At 40.2% G+C, this 24,264-nt stretch overlaps 1 protein-coding gene across 1 annotated transcript in view; it reads left to right on the forward strand.

The window, feature by feature from the left end:
- The first annotated feature begins 7,644 nt into the window (after positions 1-7,644).
- The window catches only part of Lmbrd1 (LMBR1 domain containing 1), an 84,076-nt gene continuing 67,456 nt past the window's right edge, over positions 7,645-24,264 (forward strand). Inside the window, exons 1-3 of the mRNA XM_057751331.1 lie at positions 7,645-7,870; positions 13,230-13,406; positions 23,263-23,323. Of these exons, the coding sequence (XP_057607314.1) occupies positions 7,811-7,870; positions 13,230-13,406; positions 23,263-23,323 (298 nt within the window). The 5' untranslated portion in view covers positions 7,645-7,810. The remainder of the gene's footprint in view (positions 7,871-13,229; positions 13,407-23,262; positions 23,324-24,264) is intronic.

The raw sequence follows: 24,264 nt of genomic DNA on the forward strand, positions 1-24,264 counted from the left end.
AGCTTTATTCAAAGCATCAGACAATTTATACTCTGAGGGTTAAGGAGAGTCACCTGAGTTAAGTGAACAATCACAAGGACAAGTCATATATGGTAAAAACATGTTTTATCCCTAGAGGCATATAAAGGATAGTTTAAAAATTAATTGAATAACATCAGCAAGCAATTATGAGTATTAAAGTAAACTCACTTCCAATTTACACACCTACAAGAAGCATGAAAACACATTCCAAGAACGGTTCTGTTTTGAAAAACCTGAGGTCATAAGTCCATAGTCTTTTTATTAATTAATTAATTTGTTGGAGTTTTCTTATAAGTACTCAGAATTCTTCTTATATGACTCCATTCTTGGACTGTGTTTGGACAGTCTGTTGCATGGATTTCAGATTTACCTAGCCAGCAAGTCTCCCACAAACGCACAAGCTAAGCTAATTCTGCTTGTTCCAACTCTCACCTATGTATATTACTTATCACCCGTATTTATTTATTTATTTATTTATTTATTTATTATTAAAGATTTCTGCCTCCTCCCTGCCACCATCTCCCATTTCCCTCCCCCTCCCCCAATCAACTCCCCCTCTCTCAGCAGCCCAAAGAGCAGTCAGGGTTCCCTCCCTTGTGGGAAGCCCAAGGATCTCCCACCTCCTTCCAGGTCTAGTAAGGTGAGCATCCAAACAGCCTAGGCTCCCACAAAGCCAGTACGTGCAGTAGGATCAAAACCCAGTGCCATTGTTACTTACTTCTCAGCCGCCCCCAGTGTCCGCTATGTTCAGCGAGTCCGGTTTTATCCCATGCTTTTTTTTTTAGACCCAGTCCAGCTGGCCTTGGTGAGTTCCCAATAGAACATCCCCATTGTCTCAGTGTGTGGGTGCACCCCTCGTGGTCCTGAGTTCCTTGCTCCTGCTCTTTCTCCTTCTGCTCCTCATTAGGGCCTTGGGATTTCAGTCCGGTGCTCCGGTGTGGGTCTCTGTCTCTGTCTCCTTTCATCGCCTGATGAAAGTTAATATCCAGGAGGATAACTATATGCTTTTCTTTTCACCCGTCTATTTTATCTATCATCTAGTTACCTATCTTGTTCCTTTTCACTTACCTCTGTATCTTTAATCTACTGTTCAGTTTGTTGGAACCATAATATAGCATCTTTCTACATTCTCTTTCATTCACCATTCACATCTAGATACCATATCTTGAAAATTAATCTTTATTACCATTTCATAAATTTATCATGTCCTTTTATATCTACAGAATTGATGTAGCTTCATTATCTTGCAATGACTCTAGCAACAGCACCAAAATTAAAGACTCATGTGGTCAGAAAAAGAGAGTATACAGTAAAGAGAGATTCAAAGATGAAGAAAACCTGTAAATGGTTTACAGTGTGTTAAAAATATATGCAGGCTTGTGAGAGAAAAGCAAAAGGTTAAAGTCCTTAAAATAAAAAAGAAAAAGAGAGTAGTTGGATGTGGTGGCACACAACTTTAATCCCAACACTTGGGAGACAGAGGCAGGCAGACCTCTGCGCAGGGATTAAAGGCATGCGCCACCACCACCCAGCTTTTTAAATTAAACATATTAAGCAAAGACTCAGATATAGAAGGTGAAATACAGTTTCTATCTTTCTATAATTAGAAATTAGAAAATTTTACAAAGTTTGAAAGTCAAAACGCACAGGAATGACAATGTCTATCATTTGTCTATCAATTTTTAACTACTTCACATGCTACAGGTGTGATTAGCTATAAGACACTTCAGTTTAGTGGGTCTCAATCTTCCTAATGTTGCAGCCATTTAAGGCAGTTCCTCATGTTGAGGTGACCCTCACAACCATAAAATTATTTTTGTTGCTACTTAATAACTTTAAGTTTGCTATTGTTATGAATCATAAAGTAAATACTTGTATTTTCCCATGGTCTTAGAAGACCCCAGTGATAATCCAATAAAAAAATGGAGTACAGACCTAAACAGAGAACTCTCAACAGAGGAATCTAAAATGGCTGAAAGATAGCTTTGTTCAACATCCTTAGTCATCAGAGAAATGAAAATCAAAACAACTCTGAGATTCCATCTTACATCTGAAAGAATGGCCAAGATCAAAAACACTGATGACAACTTATGTTGGAGAGGTTATGGGGAAAAGGGAACACTTCTGCATTGCTGGTGGGAACGCAAGCTGGTACAACCCCTTTGGATATCAGTGTGGCGATTTCTCAGAAAATTAGGACACAACTTTCCTCAAGACCCAGTAATACCACTTTTGGGTATATATCCAAAGGATGCTCAATCGTGCCACAGGACATGTGCTCAAAACATTATTTTGAGTGAGGTAACCCAGACACAGAAAGACAATTATCATATGTACTCACTCATAGGTGGCTTTTAAACATAAGGCAAAGAAAGCCAGCCTACAAACCACAATCTCAGAGAACTTAGACAACAATGCTGACACTAAGAGAGACTTACATAGATATAATCTATATGGGAAGTAGAAAGTAGAAAAAGACAAGATCTCCTGAGTAAACTGGAAGCATGGGGACCTTGGGGGAGGATTGGAGAGGGGAGGGGAGAGGCAGGGAGGGGAGCAGAGAAAAGATATAGAGCTCAATAAAGATGAATAAAATATATAAAAAAGGAAAAAAAGAAGACCCCATGTGAAAGGGTCATTTGACTCCCAAAGGGTCAAATCTATAAACCATTAGCATGCAAAAACTGAATACAGAAGGTCGCAATTTGAATTTTAATTTAAGGTGGAAAATTCTTCAAAAATGAAGCAAACAAAAGTACATTATGAAAAGAACAGATGTTTGCATCAGGAGAGGAACCCTATTGTTACAAAAAAGAGCAACATATGCTACCAAATATATAAATAAATCAAAAGTATCTTTTGTTAAAATCATTGTGTGTACTATGAATAATTTTAAGTATGAGTTAAAATCAGTTTTTAAAAAATTATATATACTTTCAAACTGACATTATGAACTGTACATCCAAGTTTTTTTCATCTTAATGCACATAAATAATAAGTTTGACATTTGATAATGAAAAACAGTTGGAGACATTAAATGATTTTAACATGTCTAAACTATGACTAAATCATTTCACTTTAAGAAAAATCTTAAGGAGACTACCATGCATTGCCAGTCTACGCAGAGATACTTGTTTCATTAGAAGATCATGAACACCATCCACTAAGAGCCCATCATTGTAGAAACATGGACATGCGGATGTCACAATTCGCATCACCATACTGTGTGCAATTTAATTTTAGGATGGTAAGTTGGGAAGTTGCCTGTGCATTTTTTAAATTAAAAACACCGAGGTATTAACATTTTAGTGGCATTTTCTTCTTGGCACTCTTCCCCCCCGCTCCAGTGAAATACATGTGCTATGTTTGAAATGTACCTTATATGTTGGTATGAAAAAAATCTTGAGTTTGACAGGAAATGTAGACATGAGCACAGTTTTTCATGAATTGGCTCTTGTGCAAAATCCTCTGGCTCCCCATTGAGTTATGTATAAATGAACAAATGTGCTCCTAGAACCAAATAGGCCCCAGAATAATTATGTGTAGAGGACCTTATAAACACAATCGAGCCCCTTTCTCAAGGAAAAGAAGAAACTTCTTAGGGCTGTGATGAGCAATTTAGGGGTTCACAGTGGACTAGCTATGAGAGAAAATAGCTGATATAATACTGAAAAGAAAAGGCTGACATGCTTCTACTCCCTCAGTCCCACATCAATCTTCACCCTAGATCACTCCTAAACCCTTCTGACAGAAGATTAAGTACAAGGGAAACCAGGAGCACAGAGAACTAAATACTATATAAACACATTAAAAATCAAGACAGACATGTGCAAAGTCACCAGACAGCAAAGCTTCAATGTAACCTGACTGAAGGAATTAAAATAGCTAAAGAAAGAATTTGTCATTCAAAAGAGGGATTATCTTTGAGACAAAATGACAGTCAGAAACACAAATTTTAATGCTTATTTCGACTTAGTCTAGTGTTTTCAGTTTCCATAAGAGTAATGCATTTCAGAAATTTGACTTAACAATGCTCAGCTACCTAACAATATGAAAATGTCAGCATCTAAATATAATGTCAATAGGTAATTTGGACATATAGCTCTGTATGGTTAATTTGCACAGAGAGTTTAACTTCACTGTGGCTTTAATGCAATTTTAGCTATAAACCTTATATACATGTGTATGTTTGTGCATATGTATGTGTATGTACCCATGCTTCAGTTTCCTTCTTGCAGTTAGAGTGGCTCAGTGTAGAGCTAAGTTCCTGCTCAACTCTCTGAGATCCTTCTTAGGTTGCAGCCCTCCCTCATCGGCTTTTGTCAGCCTACTTTTTGCAGGTGCAAGCCCAAAGGAATTCTCCATCCCTTTTCTTGGCTTCTGAAGAGTCCAGGTCCTTTCTTCTAGCTCCTTCTTTGTGTCCAAATGACATAACTTTCTTCTAGCCTGTTCATCTTTCCCCTTTATTAATAATTTCAAAGTCTTCTGTGCTTTCTACTAATTCTTATATTAGTATTCTTTTGGGAATTTAGTTTTCTAGTTTATGGATGTTAATCAGAATCTTACCTTGAGTTTCCAAAAGTACTTCATAAAAGGATGGTGGCTACATACTTATACCCCATTGGGCCCCAAACACACTCTCAACTGCTCAGCTCAAGGAGGATGCATACTTTGAGTACTTTGGGGAGCAAAACTAATTGTCTTTGCTCTAGTCTTCCTATTTAGGCCAAGAGAATTCTCTGGAAGACCTACTTCAGTGAGGTTACACTCCTGTGGCACCTTGTATTAGGAAATCTCAGTTGTATTAGGAAATCTGATCAAGTATACATGGAAGACAGGCACATTTCCCCTACCTTCCTTCTCTACATTTTAATTTAAACAGAATCACATCACTTTTCCTCCCCCATCCTTACCCTGTTTGTCTTGAGCTGTATAAAAACCTTCCACCTTGACTAGCTATAACAATACATTTTTATGAAAATATCTCTTACATTCAAAGAAATTGAACTTTGTGGGCCCCAACCTCACAGTCAAACTAGCAAGTAATACTCCATGAGATCACTTAAGATTTAACCTGCTCTCCTACTATGGTAATCAGTCTATTTAAGTTTAGTCTGCCTTTAAAGAGAACAATGTACAAATCAGCCTTATTTGTCTTGAGTTCCCCATGCAACTACCTTTACAACCTAAGGCGAATGCATAACTTTAATCTTAAATTGTGTACTCATCCATGCTGGTGACCCAGAGCAATGTGTATTCGTGTTATAGTAATTTTTATGGAATAATCTTTTGTAGACTGTGAAGATATGTCTTTGCCAAGGTGTCTTCTGATTGGTTTAATAAAAGAGATGACTGGTTGGTAGCTAGACAGGAAGTATAGGCGGGACAGCCAGACAGAGAAGGGTAGGGTCTCAGGAGTTTCCAGAGAGAAGGAAGGCGAACATGCCATGTTGAAAGACGGTACAGCCATGTGGCAGACGGTAGATAAGAAGATAGGTTAATTTAAAATGTAAGAGTTAGCTAGTAACCAGCCTGAACTATCGACTGAGCATTTATAATTAGTAATGTGTCTCTGAATGGTTATTTGGGAGCAGCTAGAGAGACACAGAGAAACTCTGCCTACAAATAATCATTTGCTGAAAACAACTAACAGGTAGGAAGCAACCTCATATTACAAATATTCATAAAAGTTGGACTTGGAACATTAGACAAATGCATGGGCACTGAAGGCAATTACATTCCGCAGTCTGCAGTGTTTTTTGGAAGGTAAGAGAAACTACAGAAGGTGGACCCTAATGAAAATTAGAACACTGAGGGCATGTCTTTTGAAGGGACTCAGTTCTCTTCCTCTTTCTTTGCTTTTCAGCCACCGTGAGGTAAAGTTCTTCTCCACTATGCCCTCTTATATAATATACTGTGACTAAGCAATAGGATAAAGTAACCATAGGTTGAAACCTCTGAAACTATGGACCAAAATAAGACTTTTCTTTTTATAAGTTGATTACTTCAAGAATTCTTTCTTAGTGATGAAAAACTGACAAATGCAAATTTTAGAGAATTTAAAAATGGACACAACACAGAGATATACAGAAAGCTGTTGTCTGATTTAGGCCTGAACAAATTATACCCACTGTGAAATGGGAACTGAATCCAATAGAAATATGCAGAAAAGAGAGACTGATTATTCCATGGCAGAACTAGGAAAATGCAGCTTCACTTGTGTTCACAAAATTATTGATCACGTGACTATTTCCAGAAGAGGATTTGGGCTATGTGAAGAGAATGGGGGTAACTAGTCCTGAATTGTTTTAGTTATCTCCTCCAAACAGGAGGCCTACTGGGGAGAATTAAAGACCTGGGCAGGAAGAAGCAAGGCTCAAGTATGGCCTGCAGCTAATGGAGAAATTTTAAGGGCTTCTAATTGCTTTAAGGAAAATACAAGAGAGGTCTCCAAAGATGTGCATAAATCTCTACCAGAGAGCCAAGTTCTACACTGAAGCCTGTCTGTGAAGTTACCAGTTCCTCTCAAACTTGTTCTCCCCAAATTTCTTCACATTTCTGTTCTGATAGGTAGCACCACCCACCCCTTAGCTACTGCTGACTTCCAGGAGGAAGTAAGTCTAGAGTGTGTAATAGTATCACCGTGTAATAAGCTGTAGAGATTGTGACCTTCATTTCATGAACCTTGTTTTGACTGCATCCTAAATGTCTTAGATTCCTTTGCTAGTGAAATGATAAAATACCTTGGTAAATGCAATTTAAATGTGGAAGGTTTATTGGGCACACGATTCAGGGTTCCAGTCCATCGTTGGGGGGAAGTTAAGATAGCAGAAAATTGAAGAGGCTAGTCACATCCACAGTCAGGAGCAAACAGCCATGAGTTCATGCATGCATGCATGCATACTAAGTGCTCAGCTAAGCTCAGCTTTTGTACAGGAGCATGAAATAGTACTGCCCATACCTCAGTCAACCCAATAAGAAAATCTCTCATAAGTCCACAGGCCAACCTAGTCTAGACAATTCTTCCTTGCGACTCTCTTCCCATAGGTTCTGCATTGTGTCAAGTCTACAGTCAAAACTACACATTATTAAAGGATTTATTTATTTAACTTAAAGATGCACTAATCCACCACAGGACCCACGCAATCATTCCAGGATTTCCCTATTTCCCTCAGCTTCATTTATGGCAATGCCTGTTTTATCCACTTGAAAATATTATAAGCACCTACAATCTCATTATCAGTATGTTTATAGACTCCGATGTCTTGTGTGAAACCACAGTGGAAATTGATAGGTATTCGCAGATGAAAACATCACGTGATAACAAAGTGCCCGGGCAAACAATGACGTGGCCTGGTCACCAGCAAATTATCAAGTCATTTGGGCAGCTAGCATTCTTTTATCCTGACTCATTCCTGCGCCATGATGATTTATGCTTGGATACTGGGGAAAAAAACCTCGTTTGGGGGAATCAATGGGAGCCCCTAAACCTCACTTGAACATTAAGTAGCGCAGAACACACTCTTGGTAGAAATTTTCCGAAGCCACCGCGATACCCCTGAACGCAGTCTGAGCGTGGGCGGGCAGCGTGGTGACGTCACGGCGCGTCGGGTGCGCCCCGCCCCGGTTCGGCTGGACGACAGGGGACGCTCGCGGGTCGGGTCGCCTTGGCAACCCTCCGCTCCGCCCCTCCACCCCTTTAACCTTTAGGCTGCGCGGTTCCGGGTCCCTCTCCGTCCCTGTCCCTTCCCTCCCCTCCCCTTCGGGCCTGTCGGAACCGGAAGCGAAGATGGCGGCCGCGGCGGCCGAGCTGGTGATCGGCTGGTGCATCTTCGGCCTCTTGCTCCTGGTAGGGGAGGCGCTCCGAGTTCTCCCAGGGTGCGGAGGTGGGAGGAGGAGGGCGGGCCAGCTCGGGCCCTGCGAACCGGGAGAGCTTCCTCGCTCGTCCTGCTCTCTGCTGGGTCCGCGAGGGTTCCCAGAGGAAGGTGGGCGAGGCGCTGACTCCCGAGGTCTTCTCCCTAACTTCAGCCTCTGTCTCTTGTCTGAGGACGTGGCTGGAGGGTCTGTTTGGGGTCGAGCGACCCTCGGGATGGAGAAGGGCGTGATGGCTTTGATTGGTGTCCGCGCCGCCTCTGTGCCAGTCTCCCGGGCGCTGCCTTGGTCACTTGTTTGTTTTTCTAAATGCCCCATTTCTCCCACGTGCTCCAACCCGTGGGGTAGTAAGTGCCCAGACTTCATAGTGCTCATTGTGTGATTCTGCCTTGATGACTTGAGTGTCACATTCTAGATGTCACATTCCACCTAGAACAGTGCTAGCTGGAGTATGGCCAGTGTGAGAGCCCTCCTGTCAGCCAGTGTTAGGGTACCCTAACCGTGTGATTATACCACTACCTCTCTGGCCTCAGGTGCCGTCTTTCCAACTGTCTCGTCTTAGATTATTGAGTGCACAAACTCTACAGTAATGGCCCCAAATACTTTGATTATCACTCTGCTATACAAAGGCAACGGGCTCTGTTCAGTTTGCTCCTCTTTAGGCCTTTTACGTTGTCAAGCCCTTCCCCTGCTCTTCAAGGATTTTAGTCCTACGGTTATTCAGTGTTTACATTTTGAAACTCGTTGGACGTAGTTTGCCCGATTCCCTAGACTGACATTTATGTAGTATGTTCCTCTAGTAGAGTTTTTCACCAAGAATCACATACACATAGCACTTGTGTAGTGTGTTCAGGGATCCTAAACCGATTCTTTGGTTCAAGGATGGTACCCTCACTTTCACAAATCCCATTGCCCTGGGCCATTCTTGGGGGAGTGGGCAGTGTGGGGGGGCTATTGGAAATCCCTAAGGTGTTAGTGGTGTAGTCTCCAAAGCCATGCAGTGAATTAGAGAATTCACTGACTTTTTCCAGTCCATTTATTTAGAAGAAAATAAACATGTAACCAGTATGAAAGTATAGTGGGACTGTTTGGATTAATGAAAGAAATTAAATCACAATAGTTTTGCTGTAGACCATAGAAGGATACAAAGGGAATAATAACATGGCTTTTATAAAGGACTGATATGTGAGAAACATGGATTTCTAGGTATTGAAAGATAAAATATGATTTTGTAAGTGAAATAGAACTTGGGAGAAAACGTTGTTGGAAGAAAGTGCAAGCGGAAGCAGACTTTGGAAAGTTAGTGAAATTGCATCAGCAACAACTTTGACACTGATGGAATTGAGCATAGGTGAGGTGCAAAAATAGCGATTTATTCAAAATGAAGTTAATGTCAGTCTGTTTAGTGCTTGGCTTATTAGACTGGATCTGTATTCACGTCTGCTTCTCATTCAGGCTTGAAGTAAGTTATTTCGGCTGAAATGTATGCACAAAATCTAATCTAAGCGGTGTGGAGTCAGAAGTAGAGGATTGCTTTTGATAGCTGGGATATTCTTCGTGACTGCACCAGAAGTCAGCAAATGCCAGCGTCTTCAGGTTCTGTGGCAATGTGCAATCTAAAACACTAGACATTTTCTTTACATTCAAGGCTGTTAGTCCAACTTGTGCTTTCAGTGACTCTTTTACCCACTCCTCTCTTCTTCCTCCTCCTCCTCCTCCTCCTCCTCCTCCTCCTCCTCCTCCTCCACCTCCTCTTCCTCCATCCTTCTTCTTCATGTGATCTGTTTGTTACTCAGGAGGAGGTGCTGGTAACTAAGTGAGGTGCATCCTCAAAACCTGGATACATTGTATTGTGTAATATCAGATGTTACATTTATTAAATCACCACAGACCTTGTCAGAAATGTCCTGAGAAGTTCTAAGTACAGAAAAGTTGTCAAGCTCACAGTACTATGTACAAATTTTGCAAAATTCTAATTTTCACTTGAAAGCTTGAAATTTTAAATTTCATTTTATTTATCCATTTGTGTGATGTGTCTGTGTGCTGGCCTGAGGGAGCACTGCAGGTGTGTATGCACATGTGTGTGTGTGGGGGGGTGTACCTGCACTCAAGAGTGCACCAGGGTGTGCGGGTGGAGGCTGGAGGACACCTTCCTTCCACTGTGTGGGTCTCGGGAGCAAACTCAGCTTTGGCAACACCTTTGCTGGCTAAACACCCTCACTGACCCAAAAGCATGAATTTTGTCAGTGGGAACAAGTACTGTTGGATGTATTAAAGTGATATTTTGTTGTTGTTGTTCATGTGATAAATCCATTAAAAAGCAAAGGCTGTGGTGGCGCACTCCTTTAATCCCAGCACTCAGAAGGCAGAGCCAGACAGATCTCTGTGAGTTCAAGGCCAGCCTGGTCTACAAGAGCTAGTTCCAGGACAGGCTCCAAAGCCACAGAGAAATCCTGTCTTAAAATAATCAGTGGATTTTTGAGGAAAGAATGCGGTTGCTTGAGGACTCTCAGCTCCTTTTAAGTGTTCAGAATCTTTGCTTGATAGCCAAACCACACTTTGGTATGCAACAGGACATTATACATTCTTTTTATCTTACTGAAAAGTTTCAGTCCCATGGGTTGGAATTTAATAAGGTGAATTGTCCCTGTTTCATTAAGCACAGTAATAAGTTTGTGTGTGTGTGTGTGTGTGTGTGTGTGTGTGTATGTGTGTGTGTGTAGTGAAGAGTGCAGACTCAGGGCGCTTTGGTCCCATTGTCTTGTTTCATGATAATATACCAACAGTGTTACCTGCAGCGGTTTATCAGTCATGCACCCGAATGTCAGAACGGGTTTTTAAAATGATGTATTATTCTGAGAGTAGTTTTCAGTTTTTGAATCTCTAGAAACACAGGATCTGCGGACTTCTCATTTTGAGAACGAATGTCAGTTGTGTAGAGAGGGTCAAGTAATGAGTGTTTCATTTTTACTATCTTTGACAAACAAAATGGATGTTAGTTTCTAGGGCCACGTACAGAATAATTATGTTTGGTCCCTTATGCTCTAAAATGTGAGCACTTTCACTGACCTCCCCACGTTCTCAGTAATTTGGCCTACGCCACCTTCCAGCTCTTTCTGTTACTACAGAGGCAAGCTCCATTGTGTAGCGCACATTTATGAGTGTTCCTTGAGGTGTGGGCATCACCTGTGGAGTGGTGACCGCTCCATAGTCTGTGGGCAGCCCCATTAAAGTAGTCTAATAAACTCCCTGGGAACATCTCTGCTGCTTAGTTTGACAAAACTCTTTAGCGTTCTCATTCTTTCCTCTACCCCATTGGTTCTCAACCTTGGTCGTTTGGTAAAACCATCTAGGGAGTTTTAAAAATCGTAGTGCTCAGAACAATTAAATGCAAACTGGGAAGAGTTGGAGAACTATTTAAAAATCTTTCCCTAGTTTAATAATAGCATTTTAAAAGAAAATAAAATGCCCTGAGGTGTTATTTTATGAGGTATTAACTACAATGCCATTTGCGAAGCAGTTACTGTAGCTATGCAGTGTGCTACACAATAGCTCATTTAATCTTGAAAACCCATTCCAAGAGTTTTCATTCTTGTCTTATAGGCCAGGAAACTTGGTTCATGATACAGTTACTATTGTCATCTGTAGCATAACCTAAAGGAAAACATGGGGTCCTCTTAAAATAACCAAAACCTTTTACTTGGCGATTCTACCTGGCAACTCTTTATAGCCTGTCTCTCTGAGATTGGTATATGCTTTCTGTGCACTTGCTGTCAGCTTCATCTTGGTAAAAAATGCCCATGAGTCTTTCCTGAGATCTGTAAGTGAATGCAGTGAGTGCTGTGTTCAGTGCTATTCAGTGTAGAGAGAAAAGACTCAGCTTCCAGTGAGTTCAAAACAAACTTGAGGAATGTTTACAAGAATTTTGAATTCACCTTAGAAACTTATTACATGTTAATATAACATTTTATGGTCAGTAACTTCCTGAAAACAAAACAAACCGACAAAAAGTTTGAACTTTTAAACCAGAATTTGAGCTTAAGTCATTTTTGCAGTGGTTGTATTTATTATTGTTGTTGTTGTTGTTGTTTTGCCTAACATCTAGCTTCTTTTCACTTAATTTTTTCCTTTTTGTAAATGACAATGTTGAAATGACAGCAATGACATGCAGCTTTGATGGATTTCAAATGCAATGGGCCAAGTGAAAGAAACTGGACACAAAAGATGAGCGGTAACATGAATACATAACGGCATTTGAGAAATGCTACAAAGTGTAGGGACAGATTGCAGGGAGTAGTGGTTAGGGCAGAAGATGGAGAGTGAGGTTAGCCAAGACAAATCAGAATATTCAGTTTAGTGGAAACGTCTTGGTATCTTAATTGTGGTAGAATTTGGATGCTTACAGAATGAGTTAGATGGTACAAAGTAAGTTTTTGTCTCTGACTCCGACAGATCTCGTTTAGAACAGTGGTTCTTACTGTTGACTTATAAAGCCCTGACTCTTGAGGAGCCCTACAAATTGGTTGATTTGCTGTGGAGTAGGGGATGCATAAAGGTATTTAAAAATTGCTAAGATAACTCTAGCTCACAGTCAGGGCTGAGGACACAGACTTAGTATTGTCGGCAACTCTCTGTTATGGGGTAAAACATAAGAGCTCAAAATGCAGTTCCTGACCACTGCCACGATATGTCCGTTAACATGGAGATGTTCGGAGCCTACCTGGGCCTCTATTATGAAGCTCTGGGAGGTGGGCCCAGCACCCCACCTCAGCAGGCCCCTGTATGATCCCAATGCTGCCTAATGATGTAGAAGCCTAGGACCTATGTATGCTCTAGAAAGGTCCAAAGAATGCCACTCAGCTAAAGATGTCAACTCCATTACCTCTGGGCACAGTTTTCACAGGAAAACTTGTTAGGCACATGAATCTGTTTTCATTATTGGCTTTTCTTAAATGCCCTTTAAAGTTTGAATTACAGCTTTTGTGTGGTGATTAGCAGTTAACTTCTAGGTGGATGGCATCTTGGGCTGTAATTTCTGGTACATTTCCTTTAGATTGGGGAGAGATATTGGGGCATGACATTGCATGTAACTACTAATGATTGCTGTGGACATCTGCATTGCTGCATTGTTATTCATAAGGTGCGTGGACTTACGTAAAATTGTACTGCATTTTCATTCATAAGTAGACTTTAATGTTCTATCTTGTGCAAGTTAATAAAAGTTTTCTTTACACATATAAAAGAAGTTTTGGCCAAATAAACTCCAAATACAGGTTGTTGTTAGTGCTAAAGGATGTATAAGGTAGTAATAGATCTTTCTTTTTGCTGTGTTTCAGGCTATTTTGGCATTTTGCTGGATATATGTTCGTAAATACCAGAGTCAGCGGGAGAGTGAAGTTGTCTCCACTGTAACAGCTATTTTCTCATTGGCGGTTGCACTGATCACGTCAGCACTTCTGCCAGTGGACATATTTTTGGTTTCTTACATGAAAAATCAAAATGGTACATTTAAGGTAAGTGTTGCTGTGCTTTGTGGTTATTTTTTCCTTGTGGGTACTTAGCAGTTGTTTCATTAGCAAACTGGTGTATTTTGTCCTTCCTTCCTTCCTTCCTTCCTTCCTTCCTTCCTTCCTTCCTTCCTTCCTTCCTTCCTTCCTTCCTTCCTTCCTTCCTTCCTTTCCTCTCTCTCTGACTCTCTGTCTGTCTGTCTGTCTCTCTCTGTGCCTTTGCATAGGCATGTAGAGTCCAGGGGTGCACATCAGACATCATCTTCTGTCCCTGACCCGGAAGCTTGGTGTTTAGGCAAGGCTGGTGGGTCGCATTGCCTTCCCGCATCCCCTCTCTCTGCCCCCACCTGTTTAATGCTGAGGATATAGGTGTGGGCAGCCATGCTTGGCTTGCATGTGGGTGCTGAGGATCTAAACTCAGTTTCTGCTGCTTACACAGCAAGCTAGCATTCGTTGCCACCGAACAACTTTTCCAGATCTGTTTTCTTTTGTGGGAATAGGTAAGTATAGAAATGAACTGTAAAGAATGAAAACACAAAGTGGTAGACTAGATGCAGACAACTATCTTATATGAGAATCTAGTGTGGGACAATTCTGTATTATGTCAATTATGTTTTAAATAAATGCTGATTGGTCAGCAGCCAGGCAGGATATATAGGCGAGACAACCAGACAGGAAGTAGAGGCAGGTAAAAGAGAACAGGTGAATTCTGGAAAGAAGGAAGCCCATTCCTCCCCAGTCCTATCCAGACACCGAAGAAACAGGATGTTACCTGCCCTGCTAAAAAAGCTGCTGGGCCATGTGACTAACAATATACTAGAATAATGGGTTAATATAAGTTACAAGAGCTAATACAAAGCCTGAGCTAATGGGCCGATCAGTTTATAACTAATGCAGATTCTCTGTGTGATTTTCTTTGGGACCTTACCGCCTGTGGGAACTAGGCAGGACAGAAACCCCAACAAGCAGGTCCTCATGTTACAAGAATCAACATCCCAGCCTGTATTGGGAGTCATTTTTTTTTCAATGTGAAAATACTTCATTATAATTGCTTTTATTTTTGTGCTTCTAATAATTCCTTTGTGGCATATTTGATTTTATTAGCAGTGATGGCACAAGTAAATGTTTTAGTAGGACTTTAGTAAAACACAGAACACAGAACAGCATTTACTTCATAGAGTACAGAGAGAGTTTGCTATGTTCGCAGCCATTAGACTTAGCTGAGTGATTTTGGCCAAGTTCCTTAACTTTTCTCCACTTTGGGTTCCTCATTTTAAAAAGAAAATACATAGCCTAGAGGAAGTTCTTTTTTAGTTATGTAAATTTCTTTTGTTTCTTACTGGCTCAGCCTCTGTGAAGTGGGTACCGTATGTCAGTATCTGCACATGGTATTTAATAAATAGATATTTTTTTAATTTTCAGTAATTCGTAGTGTTTTAATAACTCTAATTTTGGTTCAAATGCCTTCAATAATTGATAACTCTTTTGTGACTATGTTTTGATATATTCTGACTGTTGCAGAAACTAAAATTTCTTTTTCTCCTGTAGGGCAGACTCTTAGTTAGTAATAATGGAGTCTTAGTGTATGCCAAAATGTAGCGTTGGGAAGATTGATGGCATTGACTGTATTGCGTCTGTCTATTAAATGTTTGCATACATTGGACCCTTTGACCTCCCAAGTAGTCCTATGAGGTAGTTAGATTACCTACGACTTTATGGGTGAAAAAACAAAACAGAGGTTAAGCCTGAAAATATATATATAAAAAAATTGAAACTCTGCTCTCTGCCTCCAGAGGTCTTTCATTTATTTTTTGTGGGGGAAGATGCCCTTTTAATAAGTAGACTTTTCAGTTTAGTGAAGAGTCTCTTCCTGTCTTCATTTGTTTTCATTCAATTTTTCATTTAATTTATATTTTGTGTTTTACACTGAGACATTTTAGGAGGAGATGATTATCTTCAATGGTTTCATTAGATTTTTTGTTAATTTTTTTTTTTAATTGTTGGTCAAGAAGTAAATACCCTTAATGATTTTGGATACAGGTAATTAAGTGATTTATCTTAGCATTATGGGGCCATTTTCTCTGATGTCATTTTAGTATTAAATTACATGGAAATGTCTAATTTCTTGTGATTGCGGTTGGGTACACAGCTGTGTTTCTTAGATAAATGATTCTGACATTGTAAGAATGTGGGGGTGTTTTTATTTTGAAGTAGTATAATGAAATCCAGGAAGTACATAATTATCAACTTCTGGGATGTTTTTCTCCTGCAGTCTGTGAAATTAATGCATATGTGTATGTATGTGCATAACTGTTCTGACATAGTACAAGCAGTGTAATTATCCCTCGCATAATTACTGCTTGAACTGAGATTAGTTTTAGTTTTTAATTTAGAATATTTATTTATACATTATAGAGAACTGTTTTCATCTTTGAATTTCTAAAGTAAATATTTCTATGAGCTTATGAACTTTGTTACATATTGTTGATATTTGGTACTCATGCCTAAATTAGTAGTCTTTTTCTGGGTCGCAGTTATCTTCCTTCTTAAACATTTAGTCTGTGTTCATTAGTTTTTCTTCCATTCTCAGTGCTAGGGATCACGACTCAGAGTTAGCACATGCAGGCCGGTACTTTACCAGTGAGCTGCTTTCCTAGCCTTGGTGTTGTTTACGTTGGGAACTCTTATTATACTTATAAGAAGAGTTGTACCATTTTCCTTCTGACTGGGTATGTGGTTCATAAGTAGAACATCTGCCAAGCATGTCTGCAACCTTGGACTCTGGGTTCGAATCCAGTTTTTATATCTTATTGTCTCTAGTTTGTTTATTTTTAGCTCCTATAATCTAAATACTGTGATAGTATTTTTCATGGTAACTTTTATTTGATTTTGAATGTTACTTTTATTGTCATCATCATCATCATGATCATCTCAGTGTGTAACCCTGGCTGGCCAGAACACCTCCATCCTCCTGCCTCAGGCTCTCTAGCACAGGGACAACAGATAAACATCGTTATCCTCATCACACCCAGCCCCATGTGTGTCCTCATGTGCATGCACGCACTGTGTCTTTTATTCCTGAAATTGTGTTCTTGTTTGAAGCCTATTTGCTGTCTCACCAACGTAAAAACGGAAAACACACACATAGTTTCTTCCTAGACCAGTCTTCTCTCCGAGTTCTTGCTCAGTTCTGTTCGGTTATATTATTTTTATATGTCTAATTTGGCACTACTCTTGCTCCTATTTTATTTTATTTTATATTTATTTATTTTGGATTTTTTTCGAGACAGGGTTTCTCCGTAGCTTTTGATTCCTGTCCTGGAACTAGCTCTTGTAGACCAGGCTGGCCTCGAACTCACTGCCTGCCTCTGCCTCCCGAGTGCTGGGATTAAAGGCGTGCGCCACCACCGCCCAGCTCTTCCTCCTATTTTAATGGTGATAATGACACCCTGGAGCTTTTTTGCTTCCTGAACCCTAAGAGTCAGTTCAATGTGGGCGGTGAGGTGAGGAAGTTGGGCCAGGGAATGCTGATAATGTTTGAGGGCTTTGGTTTATAGTAGTGGTTCTCTAGTGTGGGCCGACCCCTTTGGCAAACCTCTGTCTCCAAAAATGTTTACATTATGATTCATAACAGTAGCAAAATTACAGTTATGAAATAACATGGAAAATAATGTTGTGGTTGGGGGGTCCTCACACCATGAGGAACTATATTAAAGGGTCACAGCATTAGGAAGTTTGAGAGCCACTGTGAGAGGGAAGTGGAGGAGCAGTGCAGGTACTTTCACTTGTGGTGGTTATGTGTTCCTCTCTGTGTGTCTTATAATGAAAGTTACTGGAGCTGTGTATGTTATGAATCAGAGAAGGAAGTTGGTTTTTTTTTTGAGACAAGAAAGGGTAACATTGTAAGAGTAGTGTCCTGAAGAAAGGAAGGGGCTAGAGATCTCAATATGATTGTGATACAGAGGAAATCGGGGTCCCCTCTAGGGGTTCTTGGTCTCACTAATAAAGGAATTTAAGAGTAGACTCAAGTGGAAACTGAAGGACTATTTTATTAGCGTTTAAAAGAAAACCCCAAGTCTGGCCAGCTGTAAACTTCCATTGCTGTGCAGAAGAGAAGGGTAAAAGCCATGCCATTTAAACTGGCATGGAGGGCAGAGACATGGAGATGAAGGGGAGAGAGATTAAGAGAAACACTGGGGAAACCCAAAATGATAGGGAAAGCATGCTGAGAAAGAAGAAGGAAGTGAGTCACTCTAAGGGGGAACCGCAGACTGACTTACAGGATGCATGGCTGTGACCTCCAGTACGTGTGTGCTCCAGTACAGTATTTCAACAAGAACTAAGGATTCTGCCTGTGTCTTTAGCATGGATTGAGGTGAGCCCACTGTCTTAGGGGGATTGTCCTCTGCTAACTCGAATGTTAGGTCTCCACCCAGGCCACAGACCCTATTTTCTTGACCAGAAAGAGTTTTTTCTTACTAGGTTTTTATTGCTACTCTAACAGAAGGATTGCCTATAAAGTAGTGTGGACACTTTGAAGAAGATAGGCCTAAAATTTGAGTACAAATAGAGATGAGTTTTAGATTTGTTAGTAAGTTGAGTCATGTCTGTATTTTAGACTCAGAACTCTGAGACCTACTTCTAAGTGACTGCTTCCCTTCTGTTGGTGTTTTGCCCTGGATAATTGTTGTAGAAGACTCTCCTACACTAGATACCTGTAGCCTTGGACTTCCCTTCCCCTCTGCCAGCCTCTGATGTCTCAAGACATTGCCAGATGCCCTGAGAGAAAGAAATTGCTTCTGACTTAGAATCCCTTTCCCAAGGTGAGGCTATTGCATGAGAATTGGGAGGGCTGTGTTGGAGCTCAGGTTGGACAGAGAGGTTCCAAAGTTGTCCTAAAGAATAGCAAAGGAAATGTGTGTACACACCAGTTATACCCTTTATCTGTGGAATCTGAAACCCTCCTGAAATATTCCAGTCTATTAGTCTCTAGTCCTAGTTCTTGATTGTTCCCCATTCCTCTGACCTTTAAATAGCTGAAGTTCCCATTAGTTTCTGCTCTGGGAGACAAGAGTTTACAAACCATATCAAGGCCATAGCAGTTCCCAAAGTGTGCTAGAAGGAAGGCTGTCTAAAATCAGACCCTCGGGAGGCAGGGCAGCATAGAAAGCCAATACACTAATCGCCTTTGCATCCTGTTGTGTACTTTACACATACTTGGAACTTCAAAATAATAGCAGTTTAACTGGACTATTGTCTTAAAAATGGGTTGGACAGAAGAGCCCTCTAAAAGATGTTAAATTTCAATGAAAATTTTCCATTAAATTACTTTTATACTTTCCATCCTTAGTTTATATTTTAAAATTTGGAATTTCCAAATTTTAACTTTAAGTGGTTTTCAGTAAGGACAGCACTTCTCCCTCAGATTGTGTGGGAAATGTTTTGGAGCTTCCTATAATGTGTAACAAAGAAACAAAGAGAAATACAGTGATCCTCCAGCTCACTGATATGATCATCTTAAGATCCTTTTTACTTTTCCACTTTGGTATATAAGGAATCATGAGGGACGCCTGGCTCTGAGGAGCTGACACTTATGATTGTGTTCTCATTTGGGGTCTTAGAATAGTATTCTCCTGGGCCATAGTTTTTTTTTCAGTGCTTCGCCATGGTAGGCAGTAGGTCCTACTTACAGTTTCAGTTTCTGTGTGTTTGGACGGCTTCCTTTGTTGAGTTTTTAAAGAGAGAAGTTAAATGTGTTGAAACTGTTGGGTGCAGTGTGTTCTGTTCGCCTTACTCTCAAGTACTCCAGGGAACTTTTTCTTAAATAGACCTTAGGCTTTAATATTTACATGATATTCTATCTTAAGAATTTTTGATAAACTTTTTCTCATCTTTCCTCTGGTTAATGATGTCTTCAGCTTTGTTTTTGTTTGTTTGTTTTATTTGTTTTTTTTTCTTTTCCTTTTTTATTGGTATTTATTAAGCTCTACATTTTTCTCTGCTCCCCTCTCCGCCTCTCCCCTTTCCCCTTCAACCCTCCCCCAAGGTCCCCATGCTCCCAGTTTACTCAGGAGATCTTGTCTTTTTCAACTTTCTACTTCTCATGTAGATTATATCTATGTAAGTCTCTCTTAGTATCCTCATTGTTGTCTAAGTTCTCTGGGGTTGTGGTTTGTAGGATGGCTTTCTTTGCTTTATGTTTAAAAACCACCTATGAGGCTCCAAAGCCACAGAGAAACCCTGTCTCGAAAAACCAAAAAAAAAAAAAAAAAAAAAAAAAAAAAAAAACCACCTATGAGTTAGTACATGTGATAATTTTCTTTCTGTGTCTGGGTTACCTCACTCAAAATAATGTTTTCTAGCTCCATCCATTTTCCTGCAAAATCAAGCTGTCATTATTTTTTTCTGCTATGTAGTACTACATTGTGTAAATGTACCACTTTTTTTTTTTTTTTTTTTTTTTTTTAATCCATTCTTCGATCGAGGGGCATTTAGGTTGTTTCCAGGTTCTGGCTATGACAAACAAAGCTGCTATGAACATAGTTGAGCACATGTCCTTATGGCACGATTGAGCATCCTTTGGATATATACCCCTTGAGGAAGGTTGTTTCCTAATTTTCAGAGAAATCGCCACACTGATATCCAAAGGGGTTGTACCAGCTTGCATTCCCACCAGCAATGCAGAAGTGTTCCCTTTTCCCCATAACCTCTCCAGTGTAAGTTGTCATCAGTGTTTTTGATCTTGGCCATTCTTTCAGGTGTAAGATGAAATCTCAGAGTTGTTTTGATTTGCATTTCTCTGATGACTAAGGATGATGAACATTTCCTTAAGTGTCTTTCTGCCATTTTAGATTCCTCCGTTGAGTTTTCTGTTTAGGTCTGTACTCCATTTTTTTTTTATTGGATTATGTGTTCTTTTGGTGTCCAACTTCTTGAGTTCTTTATATATTTTGGAGATCAGACCTTTGTCTGATGTGGGGTTAATGAAGATCTTTTCCCATTCTGTAGACTGTCGTTTTGTCTTGTTGACTGTGTCCTTTGCTTTACAGAAGCTTTTCAGTTTCAGGAGGTTCCATTTATTAATTTTTTCTCTCAGTGTCTATGCTGCTGGGGTTATAGTTTGGAAGTGGTTCCCTGTGTCAATGCATTCAAGTATACTTCCCACTTCCTTTTCTTTTGGTGTGGGAGAATTGTCTGTATTCTGTCAATCATGTTATAAATAAATGCTGATTGGCCAGGCAGGAAATATAGGCTGGAAAACCAGTAGAAATGATGTAATGAGAACAGGAGAATTTTGGGAAGGAGGAAGCTGATTCCTCCCACTCCTGCCCAGGCCACCGAAGCAGGAGGATGTGATCTGCCCCACTGAAAAAAGGTACTGAGCCACATGGCTTACATAGATCAGAAAAATGGGTTAATCAATATGTGAGAGTTAGCCAGTGAGAGGCTAGAGCTAATGGGCCAATCAGCTTTATAACTTATAAAGGTCTCTGTGTGATTTTTCTCTGGGACTAAACAGCTAGGGAACTGGGCAGGACAAAAACCCCAACAAACAAACAGGCCCCCATTCATGTTACATTCTGTAAGGTTCAGTATAGCTTTATGTTGAGGTCTTTGATCCATCTGGACTTGAGTTTTGTGCATGGTGATAGATATGGGTCTATTTTCATTCTTCTACATGTTGATATCCAGTTATGCCAGCACCACTTATTTATGCTTTGATTTATTTTGATATTTTTTGTTTCCTTGTCAAAGATCAGGTGTTTGAAGATGTGTGGATTGATATCCAGGTCTTCTATTCGGTTCCATGTTTTTCTTTTTTTTAAACACACTGCACTGCATATTTTTTGGTAAAGAGACATTAATCAAAATCAGAGGTGCAGACTGTAGTTTACTGGGCTATCGGTTCATCTGTACCTTTACTTTCTTATGTTTACTTTAGGGCAGGCAGAACAGTCTTGTCAGTGGATAAGCTAAATATCAACTAGTTTGAACAGTTCCTGATGTGCTAGAATATTGTGATTGTTGGGCACTTTAAGACTGGGTTCCTGGGTTCACAGAGTCACTGAAATTCTTTACTCTGCTCTTTCTGGGTGGGATAAGAAAGCCCGGTTTGGGCTTCTTGGTTGCCAAAAACGCAGTAAGAGTTCAAAAGCCGTCCAGTCATTCATTGGACAGTACTGTTTAAATGATGTTTATACTGTTACATGTCTTGGTTTGTCAGATTATTTTTATGTTAAATTTAACACAGAATGTATAGGTCATAACTCATCTTGCTCTAATATATAAGAGATAGTTTTTCCGCCATAGTTTTGAACTTTCTGTTATTAGAGTCCTAAGTTGTGGGGATGGGCGAAAGGCTTCTATAATAACCTTGTGATGTTTTATCTGTATAGTAATTCAGAAATTTCTTATTGTTGATCTCCTTCAGTTTTTTTTTCTTGCCATTGGTCTGTTGTCAAATGACTTTTAGAATGTCTTCATTCCATTATACCTAAGTTCTGTCTCAGCAGGGTACAGATTTTATCCTATGAAAATGATGAATTTAAATTATATTTTCTAAACTTAATTTAAATAACAGCTATGAAGGATGAATGCAAAGGAGTTTGAATTAGCTTTTAGGTATTTTTAAAAGGTATCGTACACTTGTGTCAGTCAGTGTGCTGCTTAGTTTGTGTCCACTTCACACAAACATGAGTCACCTGGGAAGAGGGGCCCTCACCTGAGAAATTGCGTCCATCAGATTGCCCTGTAGGCAACTCCATAGATCATTTTCTTAATGATGAGGTGGACACGACAGCCCTCCTGGGCAGTGCCACCCCTGGACATGTAGTCCTGGGTCACGTAAGGCAGCAAGCCGATTAAATCATGAGAGCAAGTCAGTAAGCCATGTCTTCCATGGTCCCAGATGTGGTTCCTGCTTGCAGTTCCTGCCCTGACTTCGCTGTATGATGGACTGACTGTAACTTATAGGGAAATAAACCCGTTGCTCTCCTGGTTTTGGTGAAGTGTTTCAGCACACCAACAAAACCCCAAGCGCAGCAGTTACTTTGTGTTTCTGTGACAACATGTCCGTCAGAGACAGTCTAAGGGAGAGAGGGCTCATTTTAGCTCGAGTTTCAGTGGGTTAGTCATGTACTTGGACAGACATCCTAGTGTAGGAGCATGCAGAGAGGCGAGGATGCAAGCTCGCCTTGTTCTTTCTTCATCTGCGGCAGGGCTCCCAACCCATGGGATGGTGCGATCCTCGTTCTAGGTGTGTCTCACTTCCTCCTTAATTCTTTCTGGAAAAACCTCCACAGGCATACTCAGCAATCTATAAATCCTAAAACCTAGTTCTAAATATAGCCAACTTGATGATGAAGACTGCCACAATGTCCAATATCCAGATTTTCCTAAAGCACAAACCACAGCTGTTATTCTGCATCAGTTTTTCACTGCTTTTTTTGCTCTTAAGACAAAATGCAAAATACTTAGACTGACCCCCAGGCACCTCCAACGTTAGCCCTTCCTGTGCCCGCATTCACTCTGTGCTGCCTACCTTTCCATAGCTGCTGAGTCTCCTTGAGCTTCTTGTGCGTTTTTTTTCAAGCCCGCTCTATATAGTCTGTTCTCTTTTCCCTCCCTGGATCTTCTCTCCGTTTTTCCGAGACTGCCCTTTCTTCCTTGAGTCAATCACTCCTGATTGTTGTTCCCCGCTACTCTGTGTTGATGACTGTGTGCTTATTTGTCTGCTCTCTTGTAGAGATCATCCTTTATTTGAGCCAGTGACAGACCCCAGAGATGATACTCAGTTGTACTCTGCATGTTAGGCAAAACTGTTGTTAAAGAGAATACACTTATTGTTTCCTTTTTATCCTAGGAGTGGGCAAATGCCAATGTCAGCGTCCAGATTGAGAACACTGTTCTGTATGGCTACTATAGTAAGTATCGTTCCGTTTCATTTTCTATTCTGCCTGCCAATCAAATTTAGAGTGAGACTACATGAAGACTCTTAATTTTGATATTAGTTGCAAGATTATAATTTTGAACACGAGGAATAAATAATATGCATTTGTTCTTAATATTCTAAGACATTTTAAACCTCCTCTGTGTTCATTAATTTTACTTGTAACACTTGTTGAGGATAATTTAATCAAGTTATTTGAAATCTCCTGTGTTGTGTTAAATGAGCCATTTCCTCCACTTGTACTCTGTATTTGATACTTGTGTTTTCTAGTGTTCCTTCACAGACTTGAGGGTAGTAGAATGCACTCTGGGGAGCTTCTTCTACTCTGCCAGCTTTTATCCAGGGGCCATGATCGCTTGGCCTGTTTCCCTTTCTCCTCTCATCTGGTATTAGACTGGAGAAGGTGTAAAGAGCCACCTAAATGCTTCCTGTTTGTGGATAGTCCCAGATTCAGGCTTTCCTCAAATAAGGTTTAAATGTGTATTCCGGAAAGGGATGCCATTTTTAAATCAGTAAATCAAGATATTAATAAGATTTTACTAGGTTATTATATTGGAAACTGAAAAATACACAGACATTTCAAATGCAGGAATAGTTAAGAAAATGTGTGTGTGTGTATGTGTGTGTGCTCACTCACGCACGCGTGCTTAGGCGTGTGAGTGCTACTGTGTGTGTGTGTGTGAGGTCTGGGTGTGGTTCACTCCTGCCGTCATAGGAATACTGGGTGTTGAATTTGGGTCAGCAGAGTTGGGGTCACACCCCTTACTCAGTGAACTGTTTTGCTCGTCCTATGTGAATGATTCTTTTTCCAAGAGGCTTACTGGATTGATTCAGTAGTTTTGGTTCTGCCCTGTGTCTTTCCTCCTGCTCCACAAGAACCATGAAATTCCTTTAGTTTAGGTTTTAGAGGATTTT

The sequence above is a fragment of the Chionomys nivalis genome, chromosome 19 (genome assembly GCF_950005125.1).
Source record: "Chionomys nivalis chromosome 19, mChiNiv1.1, whole genome shotgun sequence".
NCBI classification, from domain to species: domain Eukaryota; kingdom Metazoa; phylum Chordata; class Mammalia; order Rodentia; family Cricetidae; genus Chionomys; species Chionomys nivalis.